The sequence below is a fragment of the Haliotis rubra genome, unplaced genomic scaffold (genome assembly GCF_003918875.1).
Source record: "Haliotis rubra isolate DU_JTF1 unplaced genomic scaffold, ASM391887v1 Scf437, whole genome shotgun sequence".
Lineage (NCBI taxonomy): Eukaryota > Metazoa > Mollusca > Gastropoda > Lepetellida > Haliotidae > Haliotis > Haliotis rubra.
This window is the reverse complement of record NW_025767121.1, coordinates 175341-201237: the sequence shown is the minus strand read 5'-3', so window position 1 is coordinate 201237 and position 25897 is coordinate 175341. Positions and strand designations below refer to the sequence as shown.

Below are 25897 nucleotides of genomic sequence, written 5' to 3'. Positions count from 1 at the left end.
AAAATGCATGATGAGTGTGGAATGTATTTTGAACAACAGTTGGTTTCAGTTAAAAATGCATGATGAGTGTGGCAAATTATGTCAATAGCAGTAGGTTTCAGTTAAATATGCATGATGAGTGTGGAATGTAATTTGTACAACAGTGGGTTTCAGTTAAAAATGCATGATGACTGTGGAATGTAATTTGAACAACAGTTGGTTTCAGTTAAAAATGCACGATGAGTGTGGCAAATTATGTCAATAGCAGTGGGTTTCAGTTAAAAATGCATGATGACTATGGAATGTAACTTGACATGAGTTGGTTTCAGCTGATGTTCCATGTTGATGATGGCATGTAATACGACCACTAGTTGGTTTCAGTCAATAATGGACATTTGGCTCTTCCTGTTGAGAGAGCTTGGGACATGCATGACAAAAAAAGATGTTTGTAAAGGTCGGAAACGTTTTTAGGTATGCCACCAGGTTGTCATTGTCTTTTAAAGGCCACTTTAAGGACAGAAGAGAGTTCTTGAATGGATTTTCTCTATATCGATCATGGTCATAAAGTTATAGCCGTAAATTGCTGCAAAGTGTAAAAAGGTAAAATATTTGAAATAAAACAATGACAAGCCAGGCTTATTGTGTTTCAGATTCATATTTCCGATTTCAGCTGTATGACCGTCAGGGGGAATAGACAGAAACGGCAACAGAGTGTTGTATACTTTGTACAGTGTTCCAGTTTTATCACAGTATGTCTGTGGTCGTATTCCACAGAGCTGGAGGTCCTAGACCTTTCCACTAATTATAAGCAGTGTGCTGACAAATGGGAAGATGCGGGTTAGAAATCATCTTCAGCAACCCTTGTCATAAGAGGCAACCAACAGGACAGCACACAGCGGAAAACTTTAGTTCTGGGTTCGTTTCCCTGTTCATCCAGATTATGTTTTTCGGTTTGTGAGCACCATAGCCATGCTCTTGGGGGATCATCTATTTGGTAAAAGGTCTCAGACCTTTCATGTGCTCTTTGGCTGATAGAACTGAAATCTGGCTTAACGCTGAACTCAGCAACATTCCAGCTATAAGCGAGCAGTCAGTCAATAATTGAGTCTGGACCAGACAATCCGTGATAAAAAACATGAGCATCGATTTATACAGTTTGGATACGATGATATGTGTCAACCAGGTCAGCGAGCCTTCCCAACCAATCCTGTTAGTCACCTATGGGTTGTTGAAAACCAATTCTAATCCAGATCTTCATGGGTTGAACCTGACCACCTGATCCCACTAGTCGCCTCTTACGACAAGCATGGGTTACTGGAGACCAATTTTAAGCTCGATCTTCATGGGTCTATCAAGTGACATACTCTAATGAGGCGTTGGAATTTACAACACCTGGGTTACAGAGGCTATAATCTTGTTATCCTCATGTACAACCACAGGGCCGAAGGGATAATCTGTCTGTTGCACATAATATTTTCATCAATACAGATTACTACATGAGGGTGTGTGTCTTCGAACATGAATGTACAATATTTGATTTCCCATGCAAAATAGATGGAGCAAACATTAGTCTTTCTCAAAGCCCCTTAACCACATTATTTTCCCTACTGCCTAGCCCTCCATGCAGTGCTAAAGCCCTCAATATGAAGCAAGTCTAGACTTCCTCAGGTTCAGTCTCTCAGGTCTCCCTAGGGCTCCTTTTCAATTTAAATGGGTATATTTGTTACTATAAAAATTATATATATTCAGAGACTATGTGATAGTCTTGAGAAAACATCAGGGGTATATGGAGGCCAGTTTCACGAAAACCAGACATGGTATTCGCTTTTTATTTCACAAATTGAAACGGTACATAAAAGAAGTCGAATCATTTTAGAAATCTGACGTGATGGTTTACGATGGTACCATCAGATATTGAGAAGAAAAATGTCATATAATGAGACAGATATCTCGAGGACCATACTGTGATATATACGTGGGACTCTCACCAGCATAAGTTTTTTCGACAGAGTGCAATAATACTGCAAGATCAGTGACAGATACACTATAATGTTCAACATGAGAGAGAGACAATGGGTGTGTTACAAGCTGGGAATTGCTTACAGGAAGCAAATGAATCACTTAACCCGGGCTTGCAACAGCTCCAAACATTTCACCCTCTTCCAAAATGGCGGGGTGATTACCGTTTGCTCGCCTGGTCCTAATGAAGAACGTGTCAGAAGATCCTCGATGACGAGTGATGAATTTATGATTGTTGATAACTACGTTGAAGATGTGGAACAAACTAAGGATGCTGGGATGTAAGCTGTCTTTGCCAATTTCCCCACTGATCAAGTCAAACAATTCTTGTTCAGGCGTCGAATTCAAATTTCAAGCCGCCATTTTGGTTTGAGAATGAAGCAACCTCATCCAGCAATTGGTGCGATTGCAAGCTGCTGAAAGTTAGCACTCCATTGTCAGGCGAATTGCTGTACATTGCTTGCAAGCGATTGCTTGTTTGAACGTACCCTTGGGTTTTGTGCTGCTTTCAGCATATATTATAGCACTATCAAGGGATATGAGTATGGGCTTAACACATTTCACCCATGTGGGGGTTTAAACCTGGGACCTCGGAGTGATGAGTGAATTCTACAACCACTTTAACACTCTACTTCCCCTATTCAACATGATGATCGAAGGCTACCACGTTCTGCTGGGGTAGTCAGTAGTGGTTCAAACATTTACTCATCCTGCCTAAGGCCCGGGTTCTATTTCCCACATGGGTACAATGTGTGCAGCTCAATTCTTTGGCATGACAAGCGAATGAGTGAGTAGTGAGTGAGTGAGTGAGTGAGTGAGTGAGTGAGTGAGTGAGTGAGTGAGGAGTGAGTGAGTGAGGAGGAGTGAGTGAGTGAGTGAGGAGGAGTGAGAGGGAGGAGTGAGAGAGAGTGGGAGGTGAGTGAGTGAGAGTGAGGTGAGTGAGTGAGGAGTGAGTGGAGTGAGTGAGGAGGAGGAGTGAGTGAGTGAGGAGTGAGTGAGTGAGGGTGAGTGAGAGGGGAGGAGTGGTGAGTGAGAGTGGGTGGGTGGAGTGAGGGTGAGTGAGGAGTGAGTGAGTGAGTGAGTGAGTGAGTGAGTGAGTGAGTGAGTGAGTGAGTGAGTGAGTGTGCAAGACCAGATATATATATCATATCACAAACCACAATCCACATACACACATCAAGGCCAATCTGATCAGATTCAGCAACAGAAATTCAAAAGGACGAAAAGAAATCCCATGTCACCAAAGATGTAGTGAAACAATCAGGAACGTAATTGACGCACTGACAAAAAATGCCGTGAAAATTGCTTCAGACACAGACACCTTATCACCATCTTTTTACGTAGCCATCACACAGCTTTGTATAGCCACCAGACAGTAAGCTCCCTGTAGGGATCTTCGATAGTGTGACACTTCATGGCCCATCCATTAGAAAAGAATCTCTTGCCAATCTATATTTGCTTTTTATGTTTTTCTTTGCATGACAGGTGTGGATCTTTCGTCTAAGAAAAACGCCTGTCATGAATAAACTGGTGTGTTAGCCCCAAGGGAGTCTGGGGTGTGGAGATGACAAACTTAATTTAGACACAAATGTAATGGTGGCTGAACAAATACTTTGAAATAAAACTTTCACATTAAAGTAAAGGAAGACTTTGAGATGAAGGTAATGATAAATTTTGAAATAAAAGTAAATGCAAACTTTCACATTCTCGTAGACTTGGTGATAAAAGTAATGGCAAACTTTCTGGTAAAATTGCAAGAAATTTTCATATTAAGATATAGTAGACTTGGTGATTAAAGTAATAGTAAACTTTCTGATAAAAATAACAATAAACTTTCATATCAATGTATGGAGGACTTGGAGATAAAGTAATAGGAAACGTCCTGATAAAAGTTACCATAAACTTTCACATTAGAGTAATGGTAAACATGGAGAAAACAGTAATGCAAACTTTTAGATAAACAGTATGATAAATTTTGAGGTAAATGTAAAACTTTCAAGCTTATGTAATGGTAAACATTGTGATAAAATAAATAGTTAACTTTGAGATAAAATTAATGTTACACTTTCAGACAAAAGTATGTTGAACTTTGAGATAAAATTAATAGTAAACTTTGAGATAAAAGTACATGTAACTGTGAAGTTTCCAATAGAAGTAAGGTAAACTTGGAGACAAAAAGGATGGTAAACTTAGAGATAAAAGTATAAAAGTGATGGTAAACTCTGAGATAAAAATAACAGTTAACTTTGATACATAAGTACACAATTCAGGGACTGTGAAAAGTGAAAGGTAAATCTATAAATATATGATGGCGATGTCAGAGAATATTCTGACAATTACCAGATGAAACAAATACCATTGGACATAAAAGACTAAATCATGGTGAAAATATAAATGAAATATCAATGGATCCATGAAAATGAGTGACAACATTTCCTTCCCTACTTGTAGCACCAGCCACTCAAACAGTCTGCATAAAAAAGTACCGGTGTAGCAGCCCAGAATAACCCCCCACCAGATTATACCCCGGGGTAAACTATAGGCTAGCCCAGTTTATACCCCGGTGGTATATTCTGGACCAGGCCAAAGTATACCCCTCCAGGCCAGACTATACCCCTAAAAAATTATGCTGACAATTCACTCAATATGAGTGTGTGACTCGAGCAATGGTCTTCGATTCTCCACACGATGCAATGTGTGAAGCCCATTTCTGATGTGATTTTCCTGGAATATTGGGAATACAGCAAAGGCTGGATGGAGAGGAACATGATAGTGCTCAGCATCTGACTGTTTTGTTTGTTTGTTTGTTTTTTGTTGTTTAACATTCCAGGTATATTGCAGCAGTCTGTAAATAATTGAGTCTGGCAAGCCAGGAAAATAACATTAGGATATTTTATGATTGGTGTTGATATCATATCCAAATAAAATGTATATTTTGTGTTTATCACTATTATTACTGACTGAGTTTGGTTTTACGCCGCTTTTAGCAATATTCCAGCAACATCATGGCGGTGGACACCAGAAATGGGCTTCACACATTGTACCCGACTATTATTAAGAATGGTGTGAAATGATAGTACATAAATAGTGAGTTAGTGAGTTTAGTTTTACGCCGCACTCAGCAATATTCCGGGTATATGGCAGCAGTCTGTAAATAATCGAGTCTGGATGAGACAATCCAGTGATCAACAGCATGAGCATTGATCAACACAACTGATGACATATGTCAATCAAGTCAGCGAGCCTGAGCATCTGATCCCGTTGGTCGCCTCTTATGACAAGTATGGTTCCTGAAGACCAATTCTAACCCGGATCTTCACAGGTGGCTGTCAGAAATTGACTAGTACACTAGGGCCTACATTTTTGAGCTCTCTTAGCGCTAAGATAGTCGCAAGTGCCATACATTAACCTTAACTTACGACTATCTTAGCGCTAAGAGAGCTTCCAAAATCTAGGCCCAGTACCGCTGCTAAGAGATGATGTCCAAACAAGAAAGCATATTTCCCAGACTGGTGCACATGGTTTAAATCCTCTTGCATGAGTGGTGATCACACGTGAAACAGCACCGATCACTCAGACAGTGTCAAGTCAGAAAACTTCCTGATATTTTTCACATGAAACTATCTCTCTAACCTTTACAAGTATTTCATGTAGTGTTTTGTCAATCCAAATTAATGCAGTATCGCTGTCAGCTGAGTATTGACGAGTGCTAATGCGACACGTTTCTCCATAGCAAGATTCGGATAATCAATGTGAGAAATCTACACCCCGCTGCGATCTTGTCTTGTCAACACAATTCATCACTCCCAGAATTACACTAGCTTTCATTAAGGCTGCATTGTCATATTTACACTGCAGAGAGACGTGAGAATTGGGAATGATTGTGAAGACTTGACAGCTAAATGCTAAATGTTGGGCTAACAACAGCATGTACCTACAGCTGAAAGTTGTTCATTTCAACCTCTATCTCGTTAATCGATAACAGTGTAAAAAGAAATGGCAACAAACAAACTTCCATCCCATGTGAATTAATGGTCAATGAGCAATGACACAATTTTCATTTTGTTTGGATGAAGATCGAATGGCTAGCTGAAAGCATTACTTAAACCAAGCATGCCAATATTTCTAATGCATTTGAATTTTCAATTGTTTATATTTTGAATTTAACCTTACATTCAAAAATTTGCACAAAAACACTGTTTACAAAAACATTAATCCAGTCAGTGCATATTTAATATCTTGCAACATGAAAAGAACAGGATTAAACAGTGACCCCTGCTATGAACCCTTTTAAAAAAATGAAACTTTTTTTCAACTTTAAACATAAAATACTAAACTCAATCTTATTTTAAACTTAAACTTCAGAAAAATTAAGATGAACAACAAGGAGAGTTCTATGGATATACAACTTCTTTAATATAATATGCCACTCAAACAAGTTAAAATTAAGATGTCATGCTAGTAATTCAATCATGATGGCTAACACATTTCCCTATAGAAGTGTCTATAGAAGAAGTCTCAACTGTACTGTGGTAATAGGATGATTGACCGATCTATAGACAGCAAACATTACCCAGAAGTGTACAATGACCCTGTGTTGTACTTTTTCAATATTTGCAATGCTGATTGGTCAATTTAAGCCATGTGACATCATGGTGCTTGATTGTTTGAAGGGTGCATGACATGACAGCATCAATTGGTCATGTCACTGATTGGACATGTGAACTACGGGTTGCCTTCTGGATACATTTTTCAGCAGTGTTTCTTTGTCAGTGGGTAATATACCATAGCCTATCTGAGCATAGCAACATATATTCACCTATCTGTCCTTTGTGAATTAATTCTATAAGTCTCTCATCAAAGGCTTGACATTAACACCATCAATTCACCTGTCTGTCCTTTGTCAATCAATGCTAAAGTCTTTCACCAAAGGCTTGACATTAACACCATCAATTCACTTATCTGTCCTTTGTCAATCAATGCTAAAGTCTTTCACCAAAGGCTTGACATTAACACCATCAATTCACTTATCTGTCCTTTGTCAATCAATGATAAAGTCTTTCATCAAAGGCTTGACATTAACACCATCAATTCACCTATCTGTCCTTTGTCAATCAATGCTAAAGTCTCTCACCAAAGGTTTGACATTAACACCATCCATTCACCTGTCTGTCCTTTGTCAATCAATGCTAAAGTCTCTCACCAAAGGCTTGACACTAACACCATCCATTCACCTGTCTGTCCTTTGGCAATCAATGCTAAAGTCTCTCACCAAAGGCTTGACATTAACACCATCCATTCACCTGTCTGTCCTTTATCAATCAATGCTAAAATCTCTCATCAAAGGCTTGACATTAACACCATCAATTCACATATCTGTCCTTTGTCAATCAATGCTAAAGTCTCTCACCAAAGGTTTGACATTAACACCATCCATTCACTTATCTGTCCTTTGTCAATCAATGCTGTAAGGCCTTGCCAAAGGCTTGAGACATTCACTTGAGACAGATAATCCTCAATTTCTTGGTGCTTGTTATTCTCTTATTATCAAAGCAATATGCATGGATGATGAGTCAAAATAACAACAGCTGACTGATGAGGATACAGATTATGTTCATAGGACATTTCTATATACAATGTTCTCAAAGATCCTGAAAACATATACATAAAAGCACATCTTCAGTGATTACCGGTAAATAACAAACAACCGAACCTAATATCATTCAACCACAAAACTGATCTACAAGGCTTAAAGGTCATCTGTTTAATCAAACTTTAAACTAATTGAAGTTAATGATTTCTTCATGAATTACTTTAAGAAGAACATACGTCATGTTCAGTACAGATGTACTGGATTAAGTGAGAGACCCTAGCATGTGCATCCCGGCTATTAGAAACACACTCATCACGTTGACATACAAATAACATATAATTGAATCATTTCATGACATTTTTCAACATAAATAACAATTAACTGACTATTTTTGGCAGGAAATGCTTCCCTTATTATTTCCATTCATTTTTTTTCTTTTTCATTCTTTTCTACAACCTTGTTAATTCTTCAGAAGCATATAAACCATGTTGACATATAAATAACATGTAATTAATATATATGGTGACATTTCCTCAACTGAAATAATTGCGAAGTGACTATTTTCTTTCACAGAAGTTACTTCCCTAATTATTTTCATTCATTGGGTGTTTTAAAATTTTAAGTGCACTCTCTTTTCAGCATCCTTGCTTACCTTAGAAGCATATAAACCATTTTGACATATAAATAATATATGAATCAATTATACAAGATGTTTTTTCTACATAAATAACAATTAACTGACAAATCCTTTGTAGAATTGCTTCGCTGATTATTTCCACTCGTTATTTATTTATACATCAAGTGAATTTTTTTTTCCTGTATTCTTGCCGTTATTGTTTACTTTAATGCTGCATGCATATTATATTTGCGGAACTATTAATCTAATGTTTAACAACCCTCATAGGCCTTTCAGAGAAGTTTTAATTTATACTTGTTATCATACAATTATTATTATCATATACAAACTACATAATAGTAATGGGGTGGTGGGGTAGCCTAGTGGTTAAAGCATTCGATCGTCATGCTGAAGACCTAGGTTCGATTCCCCACATGGGTACAACATGTGAAGCCCATTTAAGGTGTCCCTGCTGTTATGTTGCTGGAATATTGCTAAAAGCGGCGTAAAACAATACTCACTCACTCACTCACGCAATAATACCACTGTCTTTATAAAACATATGTTTCTGATGACATTTTTCATACAAAATAACCAATCTTTAAAGTGTTACACTAATTAAATGTTCCCTACACCATCTTACGAGAATGTCAACTCTTGAATATTCTCGCACATGAATAAAAGTTCTCCTAACGCAGGAATATTTAACATATTAATGAGTAAAATATTGATTTGAAGCCATCAAAACATGGACCCTATTCTGTCAGGATTACACAACATGTGTTTTTATTGTAGAATTGAGGAAGCTGAATACATGAACAGTGGGACATGCCAGGGAATCAATCGGTGTTAATTTCACTGCTACACCTGTCAATCAAAGTGTTAATCAAAATAAATATCGCAAGGTAGGGTAACAAGGACGATGTGTGTTTAACAGCTTCCACATGGGACTTGTTAATCAGGCATCAGTTACATCAGGTAGATTCCGATATTGTCAATTTCAGGTATCGTCAATATAGCATAGGTGAAAATTCTCGTCAATTTCAGGTATCACAGATGGACCCTAAATCTAGCCAGTTTCAGGTACTGATATGTCAGGTAGATGTTGATTCTCATCAATTTCAGGATTATTTGCATGAAGTGTAACAGATTCTAGACAAACATTGAAAGACAACAGGCCATTTCATTCCTTAAATTCAAGGTACTGGTATGTCAAGAAAATGTTGATTCTCGTCAATTTCAGGTGTCAGAAACATCACACAGGTGAACATTCTCGTCAATTTCAGGTATCAGGTATCACAGGCAGATCCTAAATCTAGCCAGTTTCAGGTACTGGTATGCGAGGGAGATATTGATTCCCATCAATTTCAGGTGTCAGAAACATCACACAGGTGAAAATTCTCGTCAATTTCAGGTATCAGGTATCACAGACAGATCCTAAATCTAGAGTCTGGTACTGGTTTTTCAGGAAGATGTCAGTTTCAGGACATTATGAGACATCATTCCATTTCATTCCTTAAATTCAAGGTACTGGTTTTTCAGGAAGATGTTCATTCTCGTCAATTTGAGGATTGTTTGTATGAAGTGTAACACAGATTCTAGACAAACATCACGAGACAACAGTCCTTTTCATTCCTTAAATTCAAGACGAGACAATGGCGTCATGAAGGATTACCAAGTCGAGACACATTCTTGAAAAACACCACACATCGTACTTGATAATACTCTCTCCAGGCACCAAATACAATCAATAGACAAGTACCCAGATGTCTGAACAATGAACAGGAGCGATTCATAATTGACAACAGCATTCAAAGACTGTCTTGATCCATATGTAACATTACACAATAGAAACACAAAGATCAACTCTCATACATATCTTATGCTGAGGATGTCACAAGAAACAATTAGTTTAGTTAGAGACAATCCCTTTATTCTCAGTTTTGATGAGTCGTACGCCAGCCGGTAATGAAGTAACGTGTCATGACTGTGTTCATCAGAGCCTCTGTGGGCGGAAGCATCTGTTTACATGTATTGATGAAGTACGACTATGCACAGCGTGACTGAACCAGTAAAATAGTCATATAATGTGACAAAAATTCATCAATCAAATTTGATATCAGGTTCACGAATGTGGGGAAAACTCTTGTAGTTGATTATGGACTGAGAGTTAGGTCCATGTCACTTTACCAACCTGTATTAAAGTGAACCCGCTTAATCCAAAATATTAAAAAATCCAAACTAGTGAAACAAAGATTAATAATCGCCAGATTAACAGCATATTTCAAGTGAAAACTGCATTGATTAAAACATTAAGGGTGAAAAACCCTTTTCCCTGTAAACAGCTTGTTATAAAAGACAAAAATAATTAAATAAAGTTTGAATAAACAATAACCAACTAGTCTAATACTGTATGGATGAAAATCACCTTCAGTTTGATATCGCTGAGTAAGATCTGAATGCTGGTTGAACTGATTGGAAACATAACGTCTACTGAAATTCAGTTCACCTCAAATCAAAAATCAATCACTGATTTTCTAAGGAAGCCATCAGTGGCATCCAATGTTGTCATCAATTGTGCATCATTAAAAACATGCTCTGGAAAAAATAACATCAAAAGATGACGACCCTGGAGGAACTCACAGGAACAGATAATGATTCATTCATGAACCACCAGGTAATTTCTATTAAAATCAATTATCAATATAATAAATAAACAGAAAAATATCAACCTACCTTCGTCACTATCATTGCGGGATAGAGAAGGTACCAGACTCTGCGCTCGTTTCCGTTCAATCACTGTCGGTGGTACCCAAAACTTTTCACTGGCATCGGCAGTTGGCGAACTGGGACTACTCCCCATCTTGCGGACGTTTAGGAGCCATTCGGTCTTTAAACTCCCAGCCCGTATCCCTCTTCCTTTGGCTGTCCCGGACATGAATGAATTTGCTTGGTCCCTTCGTAACAGTGGACTCACCTGGTCCGAACACCTCTCTTCCAAAAGTGTACGCTCATACCAGTTGAGGCGGTAACGTTTGGAGCAGAACACATACAGAAGCACTATCACCAGTGTGAGTACCACAGCCGGTATGCAGGCGTACACTGCTATTAAATAGCCTGGTATGCTTTGACTGGTCATGGTCAATACAGGCTGAATGGGATTATCTCCCTTGGATAATACTGTCCCAGCTAAATGAGATTGGAATCAGTGGGGAGCTAGATGGTGTTTGACATGAATGACTTATTCATCGTGATTAGCAGGTGAGAGACGCACTCCGGGTAGGGATGAAAGGTCGGATTATGCACCTGGAATAAAGAAGCATTGTCATGAGAAATGATTGTTGTTCGTGGTGTTCCAAAACTAGGTCACTTTTTTCTACCTATACATTCATAGGTGTGTCTGTAAGGCTGATGAGAGCATGTATACACTATAGTACAAAGAACTCACATGACTAAATTTACTCCATTATCCACAGATAGGTGTGTCTGTATATATTTAAGTGAATGTATCCCCTACAGAAATGTACAGAGTTTTTCCATGAGTAAGTTTATTGCTCTGAGTTCACAACCTTGTGTCTAGTCATTGTTAAGGAGAAATCTATATACCTCACTCAGCTGGCAAGTGAATGTTTAGAGTGGCATATAATCCTCTTCGACACAACCCAGGTATTTCAATAGAAAGTATTACGGGAATCAATTAACGATAACGCAAATATTATTGAGTGAATCAGGTCAATGATGAACATTTGTTTCAATTGAAATGTACATTAGTGTGTTCCATTCTAATAAATTAGGTCACACTGGTGTCAATCAAATATGTCAATCATATATTTCACTGTCCTGAAAAATGTCTTGTCCTAATTGACATATCTGACCAAAAAAATCCACCACCCCCCACCCCCCCATGATATATTTGCACTTAAATTCTATGTTTAACCTTCGTGACCTAATTATTACACATTTCAAAGTAAATGTTGACTTACTGACTAATTTGCATAAACCAGCTGAACTGAAATAAGAAATATTTAGAAACTGACCCCCCCAAAAAAAACAACTTTCATCAGGCATATCATGCACCACTAGGGGCGGTGGGGTGGGGTAGCCTAATGGTTAAAGCATATGCTTGTCATGCTGAAGACCCGGGTTTGATTCCCCATATGGGTACAATGTATGAAGCTTGAGTCCTAAGATATTGTCCATTAATACTGGAATATTGCTAAAAGCAGCATAAAACCTTACTCACTCACTCACTCACCACTGATTCTAAAACAAACACTGAAATAACAATGAAAACAATATGGCATTAACAGCAAGATTAACAGCAAGATTTGGTGGATTTTCCTGTAAGCTTAGCATAAGTGTCACTTCAATCAGTGGGGACTGATGGCTTAACTGTAGGATTAATGAAGATTACTGGGCTAATTAATTTGACATCCCTTCAAAGTACAACATGAGGTATAAATAAATGTTCATATATACCCATATTATTGGTTCCTGGACAAGAAATGATTGTTGTTTTCTTTCTAATCATATGAATGCCTGTAAAACATCTCGATAACTTATATTAGATAACTTTATCCTTAACACAAGCCATCATTCAAAAAGTAAGAATGTCTCTCTGATACAACCCCCTTCACTATAGCCCAAGCAAGCACTGCAGTCCAAAAACATATGATGTCAAAAATCCTATGATCCAACTATACATGCTCGAGTATATTTTTAAAAATATTTTTTAACATGTACACATGGCAACATAACTCAATACATCATCATCATTAAATAAATACCTACAAACAAACTCCAAATCTTTACTTTTTCTGTGACCTGATTTAACTGTAGGCGGACCGACAACAAGAGGATTACTGACGTGTAACAACACTTTATCTGTCTCAGAAACACAACATGTAAGTGAAAACAGTAAGTTTAGAATAAGCCTGAAGACATCAGTTTCTTGATATTTCCATACATCCCATACAATTTTCAGTTGTCAGAATTACTAAGAAAATCTTTGTTGGAGAATATCTATTGAGAAGGTGTTTTTCAAACATGAAGCAAATTATCAGGGGATATCCAAAATGAATGTAAAGCTCCAATGGGTGGTGGGGTAGCGTAGTGGTTAAAGTGTTTGCTCTTCACACCGAAGACCCTGGGTTCGATTCCCTACATGGGTACAATGTGTGAAGTTCCAATATGGAGACAAACTTATTTCAGGTACTGCTAAACTAAGGCCTTTTTTTTCATTACTTGGTTTACGGATCCGTCGACCCAAAATGTGAAGAAAGTGGGGAAAAAAGAAGAAAAAAATTTACATTTTTTTCTTGCCAGTATATGCCACCGACCTGATAAAAAACAAAGAAAGTGAAAAAAAAAGGAAAAAAAAGGAACAGATAGCAAATTATACCTTTCAAATATTTCCTGATACAGCGGAACAGAGAGAAAGGTAATGCCACATACTGCTCAGCTGGCATGCTGCACCTGGCTTATAGGATATACTCAAGTGTGAAAATAACATCTCCATACTCCCTTCTTTTTTCCCCTCCCTACCAATCTAAAAATTTTGTTTAAAAGTCTGCAAACCAAGTAATTTTAAAAAAAGGCCTAAAGAGAAATGTGAAAACACATGACGTACTGAAGTTCAAATCAACTAGAATTACCAAACCTTAACTGTTTTAATACCATTTTAGTAAGAATGTTGCCAGCTTGAGGCAGGTATGTTAAAAGATGTATGGGACTTTCACTCAAAACTTAAACCACAAAGGCTTGTAACCAGCGGTCAAAATAGCTACTGCCCTGCTAGCCAAATGTTAGCTGATTATGAATCTGGCTAGTAATATATTGTTAAAGCAGTCCCGACTGGCTAGCTGAAAAATCTCAGATACTTTAAGATACTTCTTCAATGCACATGAATTTAATCAGTAAGGTGTTTAAAGTCCGTCCGCAAAAGTTTCGTGATATTTATTATCTCTTGTTACATGAAGATCGCTATATAAAAAATGTTAATAGTGTTGTGAAAAACATACAATACAAATGTAACGTTTAACATCTTCAGTTACCAAACATCACACCAATTCTTACCGATGTGTGTTTTGATGTTGATATTTTGAAGGGCCAGTGAAGTATGATGTGGGCTAGAAACATTTTTACTTTGCTAGCCCTCCTGGCCAGTGACTTTTCAAAATTTATTCATAAACTGCTTGTAACACAAAGAAATGACAAAAAGAAAAACGAAAACAGCAACAAGAAATACTTGTATATTGTCACTGACAGCCTTAGCTCTATTATATAGACCCTGTGAATTTAACCATTGGTATCTGTCATTTCTCTACCCTGTCCGTTGTGTTAGAACCACTTCAGGAACGCTGATCCCAGAATAAAATTGTTGTGATGTTGTAATTACAGCAAAATAATGTCTTCCTCGTCCTTGAAGGAACATGGGTTTATTTATACATTGCTAAGGCTGTAAGTAAAAAAACGTGGGATCTTTGTATAGAAGATGTGATCTCATCATTCACTCTCTTTCATTGCAAACATCTAGATTACAGGGAGCACCATTAGAAATCTAATAAATAGTTAGAAACATGTTTAGGTCATTTTTAAACATTTTCTGATAAATTGTTCATATCTATTTATATATTTCCCTTATTATAGTACAAGCAGCCACACATACAAATACACTCGCATGGACGTCGTCATATGAGCGAAATATTCTCAAGCACGACGTTAAACCCAATTTCACCCCACCTCACCCTTATGAATGTTCTATTTTATACAATATGTTAAAATTGAGTTTGTGTATAAAGAATTAAGTGTTAGCAACATGCTCTGACTTTTCCAAGATCTCAGTGAGAAGCTTATTTATAAAATAGTAAATCAAAAGGCTTTCACTACAAACAAATGTTGTGCAAGGAGATTTCATTCAAGATGCTGCAGATATTTGGATTAATGGGGTTGTTTTAACTTATCACTGACATAACATTTTCACCATATAAATATATATAGAGAATCTCACCCAAGTGTCTTCTGATATCAATTATATCAACACGAGTTGATAAAGTTACAAATATCCGAGGCTTGCCGAGGATATTTTTTACTTTTATCAACGAGTGTTGATATATTTGATATCAGAAGACACGAGGGTGAGATTCTATTTATCATCCACAATCACTCTTCATTAACTTTCAATGAAAAATGTACATCTCTGAACATGGTACTGCCATTAGACTTGCAGTGCAGCGATGTCATAGCATTGTGACGTCATCAAGTACATGACGTCATAGCATTGTCAGGGCATTGTACAAAATCTACTGTCAAAACGATATCTCCTAGGAGATATCGTTTGATCTCACACAAGCGATATCTCCTGTGGAACACAGTTTTGGATGATAAACATAATACCTTGCAGAGAGCCTAATATCACCCTTAAAGATGGTCTGTGGTGCTAAGGACAAATTATGCGCAAAGTGCAGAGATTATTACCCCAGTTATCCCACCGGGGGTACCCATTCACTGCTGGGTGAACAGAGGCAGTTTTGAACAAACTCACTTGATTAAGGTGAGACCATATGTGTCACATGTTCATTGTGAGGCAGGACTGAAGCAGCTAAACATGGCCACAACCCCAAGGATCTCAACTGTTCACCACCACAATCATCACATTAATTGTCTCCTAATTATAGTAATAAACATATTTCCTTAGGATTTGATAACAACGTCAATTACAACACCTATATAAAAAAGACCTTGTAAAGAATTGGTTCAATCAATACTATCATGTGTCCCTTTGGATGCATTGTACTCTTTTCTGTGTCCATTCTATACATTTGTGTGTTCTGTAGAACTCGTAATCACCATTTAACATGAATTGAAAAAATAAAGAAACCAAAAAAAACCCGGATCAGTATAACTCGTAATCACCATTTCACACAAATTAAAAAAGAAAACAACAAAAAACACTAAAAACTAATTCAATACACTTAAAACCTCTCACAAAATCCCAGTTTACAAAAAACAACGCCCTTGAAATGCACATCGTCAATTTCGAAATCAGGGCATCTTTACCAGGCTGGTTGTATCGGTGATTTGAGAATGATGTGAAATAGAGTGCTGTCTATTTCATGTTCAGGAAGGTGAGGCAGTGTGTTCCCACTGACCTGAGATGTAGGTCAAGTGGCAATGATGGGTCCCCAGATCTTATGGACACTTATGACAAAGCAATATCAATACTCGTCCAGCTTCACCTAATGGAAGAGGTAATGGCTGCTTCAGCTGATGGAGAAGTGCATTATTTGAGGACGATGTCCGATAATAACAGTGTTATTTTGAGATGTATTTCTGCTCCTTAGCTGAAGGTGAAATTAATAGAGCTTGGGCATTTTATTTCTATGGATAAGAACCTCTTTGTAAACATAAATTGTGTCTGTTTTGTCAGTCATTGCAAATGGCATCCATCATTATAAAAAAATGCTGATCATGCAATAAATATTTTCAATTCATCAGGAATGTGGATTAAAACAAATTAATTTCAGTTTCATTACGTGGTTTATTTATGTGGTTCCCAGTCAACATATATATGCGAGTGAGTGAGTGAATGAGTGAGTTTAGTTTTACGCCGCAGTCAGCAATATTCCAGCTATATGGCAGCGCCTCTCACGACAAGCATGGGTTACTGAAGATCAATTCTAACCAGGATCTTCACGGGTGACATATATATATGTGAGGAAGATATCCAAAGATAACATATTTCTCTTGAGATGTTGTTACACTTACTGGTAGGAATCTTATTCCTTAGATCCTGGATTAACCAACGTAAAGTCATGAATTTGGTTCAAAACTAATTTCAGGATATTATAATCATATTTGTGAAAGTGCAACAACTCCCTTTCAATATAACATATGTTATATTTGGGATTACACTTTCTTAGTAAAGTACAGATTCTAGTACTTTTGTTGGGTTGAGTCCCATCCGGGATTCGAACCCACACCCTCACAGTCAGGCACCTAACTGCCAGTACAATAATCATGAGAAATGTCTTCCCAAAGAATGTGCTAAATATTTCATGCAAATAGTGAGGACAGAAAGTGTTTGTTAAAAGGTGTGCCTATTCTGCTCCACCTGTAGCTCCCATCATAAACACATGCAAAGGCAAATCAATTATCACCTCAACATACACAGGAGCATATAGAATTGCATCAGACACAATATATACCATTCAAAAATGTAGGGGATATTCCATTTTGCGAGCATACCACTAGCTAGTCTGTCATACAGACCCTGAAGCAAATATATCCAAGAAAGCCCACACAAGTCTAGAAAATGTGGCAAGTCTAGATTTCCTCAGCTTCTGGAAAATGAAGAAAGTCTCAGGGCTCCTTTTCATTATATATATATTTTTTTACTATGAACTTTTTTCAGTAAAATATGTTCATTTCAGAGATTAGTTGTCAGTCTAACCACTAGCCAATGCCAGTGCATATGAGAACAGTAATGTATATCCGTACAGGTGAAACATTTCCAAAGGAATGGAAAAAATTGTTACATTTTCCCTTAATTTCTCTTCATCGTCTGTTTCCTCTTTGGCTTCATCATTTGCACTTTATCAATCTTGTAAATCCAATATCCCCTACTTTTTGAATAGTATAGTCACTGGCAGTGACAGTTCCATTTCTTATTTGTTCATTGACAAACTTCATCATTTTTCACACTCACCCACTCAACCACTTACTCAGTTATCTTACTCATCAGCACAACTCAGATGTTGAATAAACTAACATGTATATCCATTTCAGATTCAGTCTCCACAGACAACAGTACAGGAAGAGTTGTCTCCCATTAATTAACAAAATGTATCTTGTGACCCTAAAATATTGAATTCATTTTATGAATAACTTTTAATTTGGCCTACACTGAACACATTTCCCCGACAGTTTGTAAATGGATGTGTATTGATTTGTAAAAATACCACAATATCATTCTGAAATAATATCTTCAGACAACTTATAAATAACATTCTGTTTCCAAGGTTACCACTGAGTTGATCTGGTCATGGACTATTCTCTCTGTGTAGTTTATACTACACCAAATCAGATTCCGTAGTTTTGATTGGATGATTTTTGTGAAAGATTTTTGTATTTTTTAAAAGCACATCCATCCAGTAATTAAAACGGACCATATTTTTCTACATTTAAAAATAGTGCTGTCTTTTTTGACACAATGATATATGCTGAATATGTACAGAGATATTTTCAAGTAGGTGACATTTGGTGCGGAACTGTGGTTGGTGTGTTCAACTTCCTGTACTCGGAAAAAGAACTTGTTAACCCAGCCAAAATGTGTGTCTTTATTGTAGCTTTAAGGCCATACTGTGCATTTATATATAAAGGCTGTTAACAACTTGGTTAGTTTTTAAGACAAAATAACATAACTATGGAAGTCTATGCGAAAACATTTGGTTTTGTGTCACCTGTAATGAATGTCAAATCATAGGACTGACTGACTGACTGAGTTTGGTTTTACGCCGCTTTTAGCAATATTCCAGCAACATCACGGCGGGGAACACCAGAAATGGGCTTCACACATTGTACCCATGTGGGGATTCGAACCAGGGTCTTCAGCGTGACGAGCCAACGCTTTAACCACTAGGCTACCCCACCGCCCCTCAAATCATAGGACAATACAAATACATCATGAATTTTAAGGAAAATTAATTTTCATTGAAAGAGATAATATGTTAAGCACATTTCCCAGTGTGTGCAGTGCTTGTTAGGACATTCTCGTCAGTCTTGAAGCCATAGATTTTCTCCGGACGGTACTGATAGAGATTGGTTTTCATCATTTGAGGTTTTTAAGGCATGAAATCCAAAGTAAAATCTAATATCCCCACAATAATGCAAAAGCATTGGATTAAAGCATGTTCAGGAAATACTGTTAATAGCATTGTTGAACTTCACTCACTCACTAAAATTTAGCGAGGCGTAAAATCTACCTATCAGTTATTTTCCAGTGATACTAGTCATCTTCCGTAGACCTAAATCTCGGTTCATGGCAGGCAGTGATCATGTCTACCTTTATTGAAACAGTAGGACATATCAAACAACAATTAGTTATCAGGATTCAAGATTTGTCATCCCGGTGAAGATCCGGGTTAGAATTAGTTTTGAGAATCCTGTGTGTGTTGTGACAGATGACCAATGGGATCAGGCGGTCAGACTTGCTGACTTCGTTCATGCCTGCCATCCTATTCCGGTTGCAATGACAGATGCTCAGAATGTTGATCACTGTTTTTTCTGGACAAGACCCTAATTTTTACATGTCCTCGAGGCTTTAAGCAAACAAACAAACATTAGCACTTCAACCATTACCAAGTTCAGGAAACTTAGATGCAACATTGAAGCTGACATAAAATCACAGGTTTGTGTAATATTTTCACACAGGACATCTCAGATGCTTGATTGGCATTTTAGAAGATGTTATTTGGTGAACATAAAGAATTTTCTGGATTTTATCTTCTTTTATTCTTTCATACAACGTTTCGGGGCCTGTTCCGGCCCCATCATCAGGTAAAACTAATAAACAGGTAACTGTGCCCGTGACGTCACAATGCTTATGATGTCACAATGCTTATGATGTCACAATGCTATAACGACACAATACATGTGGAGGTCGTAATGGATACTGCTAACAGGGCTAACAGGAATACATGTTATGAATATATAAAATATTGTTTACTGCAAAATTATTGGATTGATTTAGAAATGTTCAGATACTTATTATACAAAATTAGTTGAAGAATTTAGAAATCTTGACTGGGAATTGACAATTAACTATAGTACGAAAGGAAATAGAAATAAAATGGTTTTAGTGTTTATTTCGTAGTTTTTAACACAACTTAAGTTTGACTGTCAAATATTCTGTGACTATTGTTTTCCCAAATTTTTGTAAAATCATCTGAAATAGATGAGTTTAGAGGAGGGCAAATTGTGTCAATTCTACCCCTTGAAATATCATCAAAGTCAAAATGTATGTTTCTGATGCAAGTTATATAATGCAAATGAGATGGAATCTCCATAGGTTCGCATACATAATATATTTTATGAAACACGTCATATATCATTCATCCTTTATTTCTTTTATCCTAGTTGATATACAAAATAATTGATTTAGGGATTTTCTCATTACATTTTTCATGCCTGTACTCTTGTTGAAAGTTTACTATTTATTCGTGTTCATTCATAGCTTTGATTGTCAACTGCACAATCGCTATGGCAACGCACATGCAGATGCATCTTCCTGTCCAAACAGTGCTGCAGGTACAGTCTTTTTGAGACAAAATGATACCAATGAATTGCAATCTAACACAAAAACAAATAGACATAAAAGCATCAAACCAACGCAGACTGCAATAAAAACAACAGACCAACTCCAGAAAACAACTGCATAATTTTTGTCATAAAAATAAAAAAGTTGTTAAGAAACTGTCATGATGATGGTGATGATGATGACAATGATGATGATGATGGTGATGATGACAATGATGAGATGATGATGATGATGATGAGATGATGATGATGATGATGATATGATGATGATGATGGTGATGAGATGATGATGATTATGATGATGATAACTATGATGGTGATGATGATGATGATGATGATGATGATGATGGTGATGATGACAATGATGAGATGATGATGATGAGATGATGATGATGATGATATGATGATGATGATGATGATGATGATGATGATGATGATGGTGATGATGATGATGATGATGATGATGATGATGATGATGATGATGATGATGATGGTGATGATGATGATGATGATGATGATGTTGAGATGATGATGGTGATGATGATGAGATGATGATGATGATGGTGAGGGTGAGATGATGATGATGATGATGATGATGATGATGATGATGATGAGATGATGATGATGGTGATAATGAGATGATGACGATGATGACGATGATGATGATGATGATGATGATGATGATGATGATGATAAAATCTATGCTTCTACAGCTACAACAGGGCCTCGATGGCACTCTGTCACATCCTCATTATCAATTATAAATGTTGTGTCTTTGATTCAGTGAAATGAAAGATAATGTTTTTTAGTAAGACAAATGACAAGCATCACTTGTGTCAGACCTGAACGATAAAAAGTCCAGCTTATGTCAACAGACCAGTGGAGGATCATGAAACCAATATCTCCTTGTCAATATCGTTTGATCTCATGTACAAGTGGTATCCCCTTTGGGAGAAAGATGTGGAAAAGGAAATGCAATACTGTTCAAATAAGCGTTTATTCAAACATCAATAATAAGAGGAATCTCCTCACTGTAACATTTTCTTCTTATTTGCACAATTGACTGACTGACTGAGTTTAGTTTTACGCATGTGGTCAGTGATCGAAGTTGTGTATTGAATATTGTCATTAGCAGACTGACTGACTGAATTTGGTTTTAAGCCGCTTTTAGCAATATTCCAGTAACTACCACGATTCAGAAATGATGATGGTGATGGTGATGATGATGATGATGATGATGATGATGATGATGATGATAATAATGAACTGAGAATAGAAGAGAACAAAACTTTACACAATCTACCCCAAAACTCTTAATCGGTCTTTAACACAAATACCCGTTGCACAAATACTGTGGAGTAAGAATGTTAATGTAAAGTCACCATAATTATAAGTAAGATTGCAAATAATCAAATCTGGGTCAGTAAAACCAGTTATAAGTAAGATTGCAACATTCCATCAAATCTGGGTCAAATCTGAACAAGACAATCCAGTTTGTCTGTTTGTTGGTTGTTTAGCACCATTGTAAATAACTGGACCTCTCCAGACCAGAAAATCCAGTGATCATGAGTGGGACACTGTTTTTAGAACAACAAAACACCAATATTGATAACAATCAAGATAAAGCGCTGTGATATAACTGATTTGTTTGTTTGTTGTTTAACGATGCACTCAGCAATATTCCAGTTAAATGGTCGGTCTGTAAATTATCGAGTCTGGACCAGAAAATCCAGTGATCAACATCATGATCTATGCAATTGGGAAATGATGACATGTGTTCATATACATGATGAATCTGCATATCAAGTACAATTTTGGGTCCAAATACCACACATCAGAATCCCAGCTACACTCTTCAAAGACTCTGATCCTGCATACTAAAAGGGGTTGTGACCGACTAAATAAACAACTCGTGAAGATCCGGGTAAGAATTGATCAGTAACCTATGCTTGTCGTAAGAGGCGACTAACGGGATCGGGTGGTCAGGCTCGCTGACTTGTTTGACCCACATGTCATCACATCCCAATTGCGTATAACGAAGCTCATGCTGTTGATCACTGGATTGTCTGGTCCAGACTCGATTATTTACAGACTGCTACCATATAGCTGGAATATTGCTGACGGTGGCGTTAAACAACAATCAAACCAAACCTCTTCAAAGACCCCTGATCCTGCATACCAAAAGGCCCGGTCACATGCACTGCGGTGGAGCTATAACAGTATGTCTTCCAATTACTCAAATCTGCTGGCAGTGCTTTGATACGTTCATGCTGGCAAAACATGCAAATTGGTAAAAAGGCAGTTTCTTTGGAAGCTGCTCATGTTTGCTCACGCCATGGAAAGGAAAAGATTTCATTGATTTTCTAGACCTTAAAAAGACAAAACATACAAAGCCGACATCAATAAGGATTTTGAATCGAATACAATACAGGAGTAAACAGTCAAGAGGAAGACGTGGCTGGAATCTGTCTTCAACAAGAAGATACAGAAAATATTTCCTCAATACAGGAAGTCCACCATAGGAAGTTAACTCAACATGATGCAGCTAGACCAGTCAGCATCAGGACCGTCATCAAGGAAGCAAACTCACAAAGCAGGTTTTCTACTTTAATCAACGAATGGTAAATATTTTATATCAAAAGACACAAAGAAGATAATTATAATGTAAACATTCCCTCTGGATTATGGTAGCCTTATTCCTGTGGATACACAGAATACATACAGAAAATCAAAAGAAATTTTAACACTTAGTCATAGCAATTCCTAGTTATATACCTAGTTTACCCCTGAGTTATCTCCCTTGAGTTATCTCCCTTGATCCTGACGTCACTGTATTGTTCTCCTAGAACCCTTCATAATTTTTTCTGTATTTTCACATGCATGGCGTGCAGAGAATCGAGCGAAATTTCATTTCAAATCAAGACTTCAATTCTTCATATATAGGTCAGTTACAAATAGCATTCCATTTAATATTCAATTGCATTGCTGTTTTGCATTTAAATTAGATATATTTCCAACGTATTTAGGGTCTGAAGTTTTCCTGCCCTTTTTGATTGACAAGTATGGGGCAGAGCAAATGTCTGCAATGTCAGAAATTCATGGCGGATGTTGATCCCCACTCTTTGTGTGCTTCCTGTTATAAAGGCTTACCTTGCTCAATCTCGGATCGATGCTTATTGTGTCAGGAAATGTCTGAAGAAGATTGTTTGTTGATGGGCAAATCTTGTTCCTTAGTTAGGAAGCGTAAACATTCATTGTCATCAGAATGTTCTAAGTCGAGAAAGTTCAGGGATCGCCGCCTTTATCTATTAAATCTGAACCGAAGTCTCGTTCTAGATCTAAATCCAAATCCTCTCCCCAGTTTGATATATCTGCGTTCTCAGAACTTTTGGCGGGATTTAAGTCCAATATCCAGGTGGCCACGGATAAATCTGTACGGGATATGGAGATGAGGAATGACGAAAAATTTAATTGTCAAAACATTTGGAGGATCCTGTTTTATCCAGCAAGATGGCAGATAGCCGCAGTGGCTTGGTGGTCGATGGCAAGAGCCGGGGGGCCAAAGTCACTTTCTACGGAAACCATGGGTGCAATGACTGGGAAAGCCAGTTTTACCATGCCCTGGCGTACGTAGGAGGCCGGTCCCCTCAGGGGGAGATGCCTAGGGCTTCAAGCGATGGGGATGGTGTCGGCCCAGCCGGCTCCGGATCCGGGGTGACCGTGGCTCAGGCTACACATTCTGCGTCCTTTGTCCCCGGGGGCCAGTCATCCGTGGCTGCTCCCTGTCACATACAGCCTGCTACCTTCTCCCACGGGGAGACCGGGCTGCAAGCGTTTCACGGGTCTGACTCGGTCCAGACGGCACATGATTCCCGCCTCGGCTTTAGCCAGGCCACTGGGTCGGCTGCTATGGATAACGGTGTATCAACCCAGCAGTCTGATTTGCATGGGCCTAGCGGTTCAGAGGACACGGCTACGGACCCGCAAGGTTATTTTGACACAGACAATCTGCCCTTAATCCTGTTAGTGTCTGATGTGACGGATCAGGAGGATTCATCGGTTTATCCTTTTTCCATGAAAGAAGGGTTGTTGACGGTACAACCTATGGACATGTCAGCACAGGTTTTAAGCCGGGCTGGTCATTTAGAAAAAGCTGGAACTTTTGCACAGACTTTATCCTAATACTCTACCACTGCCGTCGGACGAGAAGGAGATAGATATTCTCGTGGAACTCGGATTATCAGGTTGTCTTCCCCCGGAACGGATGCCCAGGCTGTCATTACCACATTCATCATCACTTAAGAAAGTGTTGGAGAATTACAACTTAGGCCTCTCTAAGGCTACAAACTTGAGTTCTTTGCCTAGGGTTTCTCATAAACCCATTTATTCCATTCATGATCGTGTTATCCCAGCCAATCAACCAAGTTTAGACAAGGACTTTAAACAGTTACAGGATGCTAGAGGCTCTCGTGACTATGCACCTTTCTGTACTTTCAAGGATTGTAGGGAATTGGATACGGCAGCCCGTTCGGCGATTGATACCCTATCTTATTAAAAATGGTTTTCTGCGGAAGTTCGTGCCTTGCTCCCACAGGTGTTTTTCAAGATTATATGGGAGTTAAGAAAGACACTTTGATTTCCATGACTGCTCAAGAGGTGGCGTTAGCGCATTTGTTTCTGGATGTAGTGTATCAGTCCTTAGCCGATGCGATGGCGACTCAAGTGAATATATTGGGACGACTTACAGCTATTGAGTGGATAAGCGGCTAGATTCAGTGAGGAATTTACCGGATGTTTCAAGGGATTTTCTGTTTCACCAGCCCTTGGAATCGGAAACACCTTTAATGGACAATGTCAACAGGCTATTGAGGCTGGAGAAGCTTTGACGTTGAGGAACTTGAATCAACGTTTGGCGTCGGCTCTTTTATTCCAAAATAGAGGAAGGGCTGACACTAGATCTAGAAGAGGTGCCAGTGTTATGTCTCGTTCTGCTCCATCTTTATCAAGTCGTAGTCAGAATTTTCAGAGGTCTGCATTTGAACGTGACTTGGATTCAAGAGCGTGTTCAACAAATGTGGCTTTTACTAGAGGCTCATCCTCATCTAGATCAAGATCATCTTCCAAGAAATATTGACTCAAGTCTCACTGTTCAGCGTTCTCTTCCTTACAAATCGGAAACGTACCTCGACATGATATTGGAATTGGACTTTGTATGTCCGGTGACACAATTTCCACTGACATTTCCTAAGTGGGATTTAACGTTAGTACTTCAATCTCTTCAAAAATCTCCTTATGAGCCTATGCAGGACGCTTCTCTAAAGTATCTGCCATTTAAGACAGCATTTCTCTTGGCATTTGCAACAGCTTCCAGAGTT

General features: G+C 37.9%; 1 protein-coding gene across 2 annotated transcripts in view; it reads right to left on the bottom strand.

Moving 5' to 3' along the window:
- Positions 1 to 11492, bottom strand: part of LOC124289245 (synaptotagmin-5-like) — a 91665-nt gene extending 80173 nt beyond the window's left edge. Inside the window, exon 1 of one of the 2 annotated variants that reach the window (XM_046725850.1) lies at positions 10944 to 11492. In XM_046725850.1, coding sequence (XP_046581806.1) covers positions 10944 to 11346 — 403 coding nt within the window. In that variant the 5' untranslated portion in view covers positions 11347 to 11492. The remainder of the gene's footprint in view (positions 1 to 10943) is intronic. The other variant, XM_046725851.1, reaches the window with a different exon arrangement.
- Positions 11493 to 25897: the final 14405 nt, after the last annotated feature.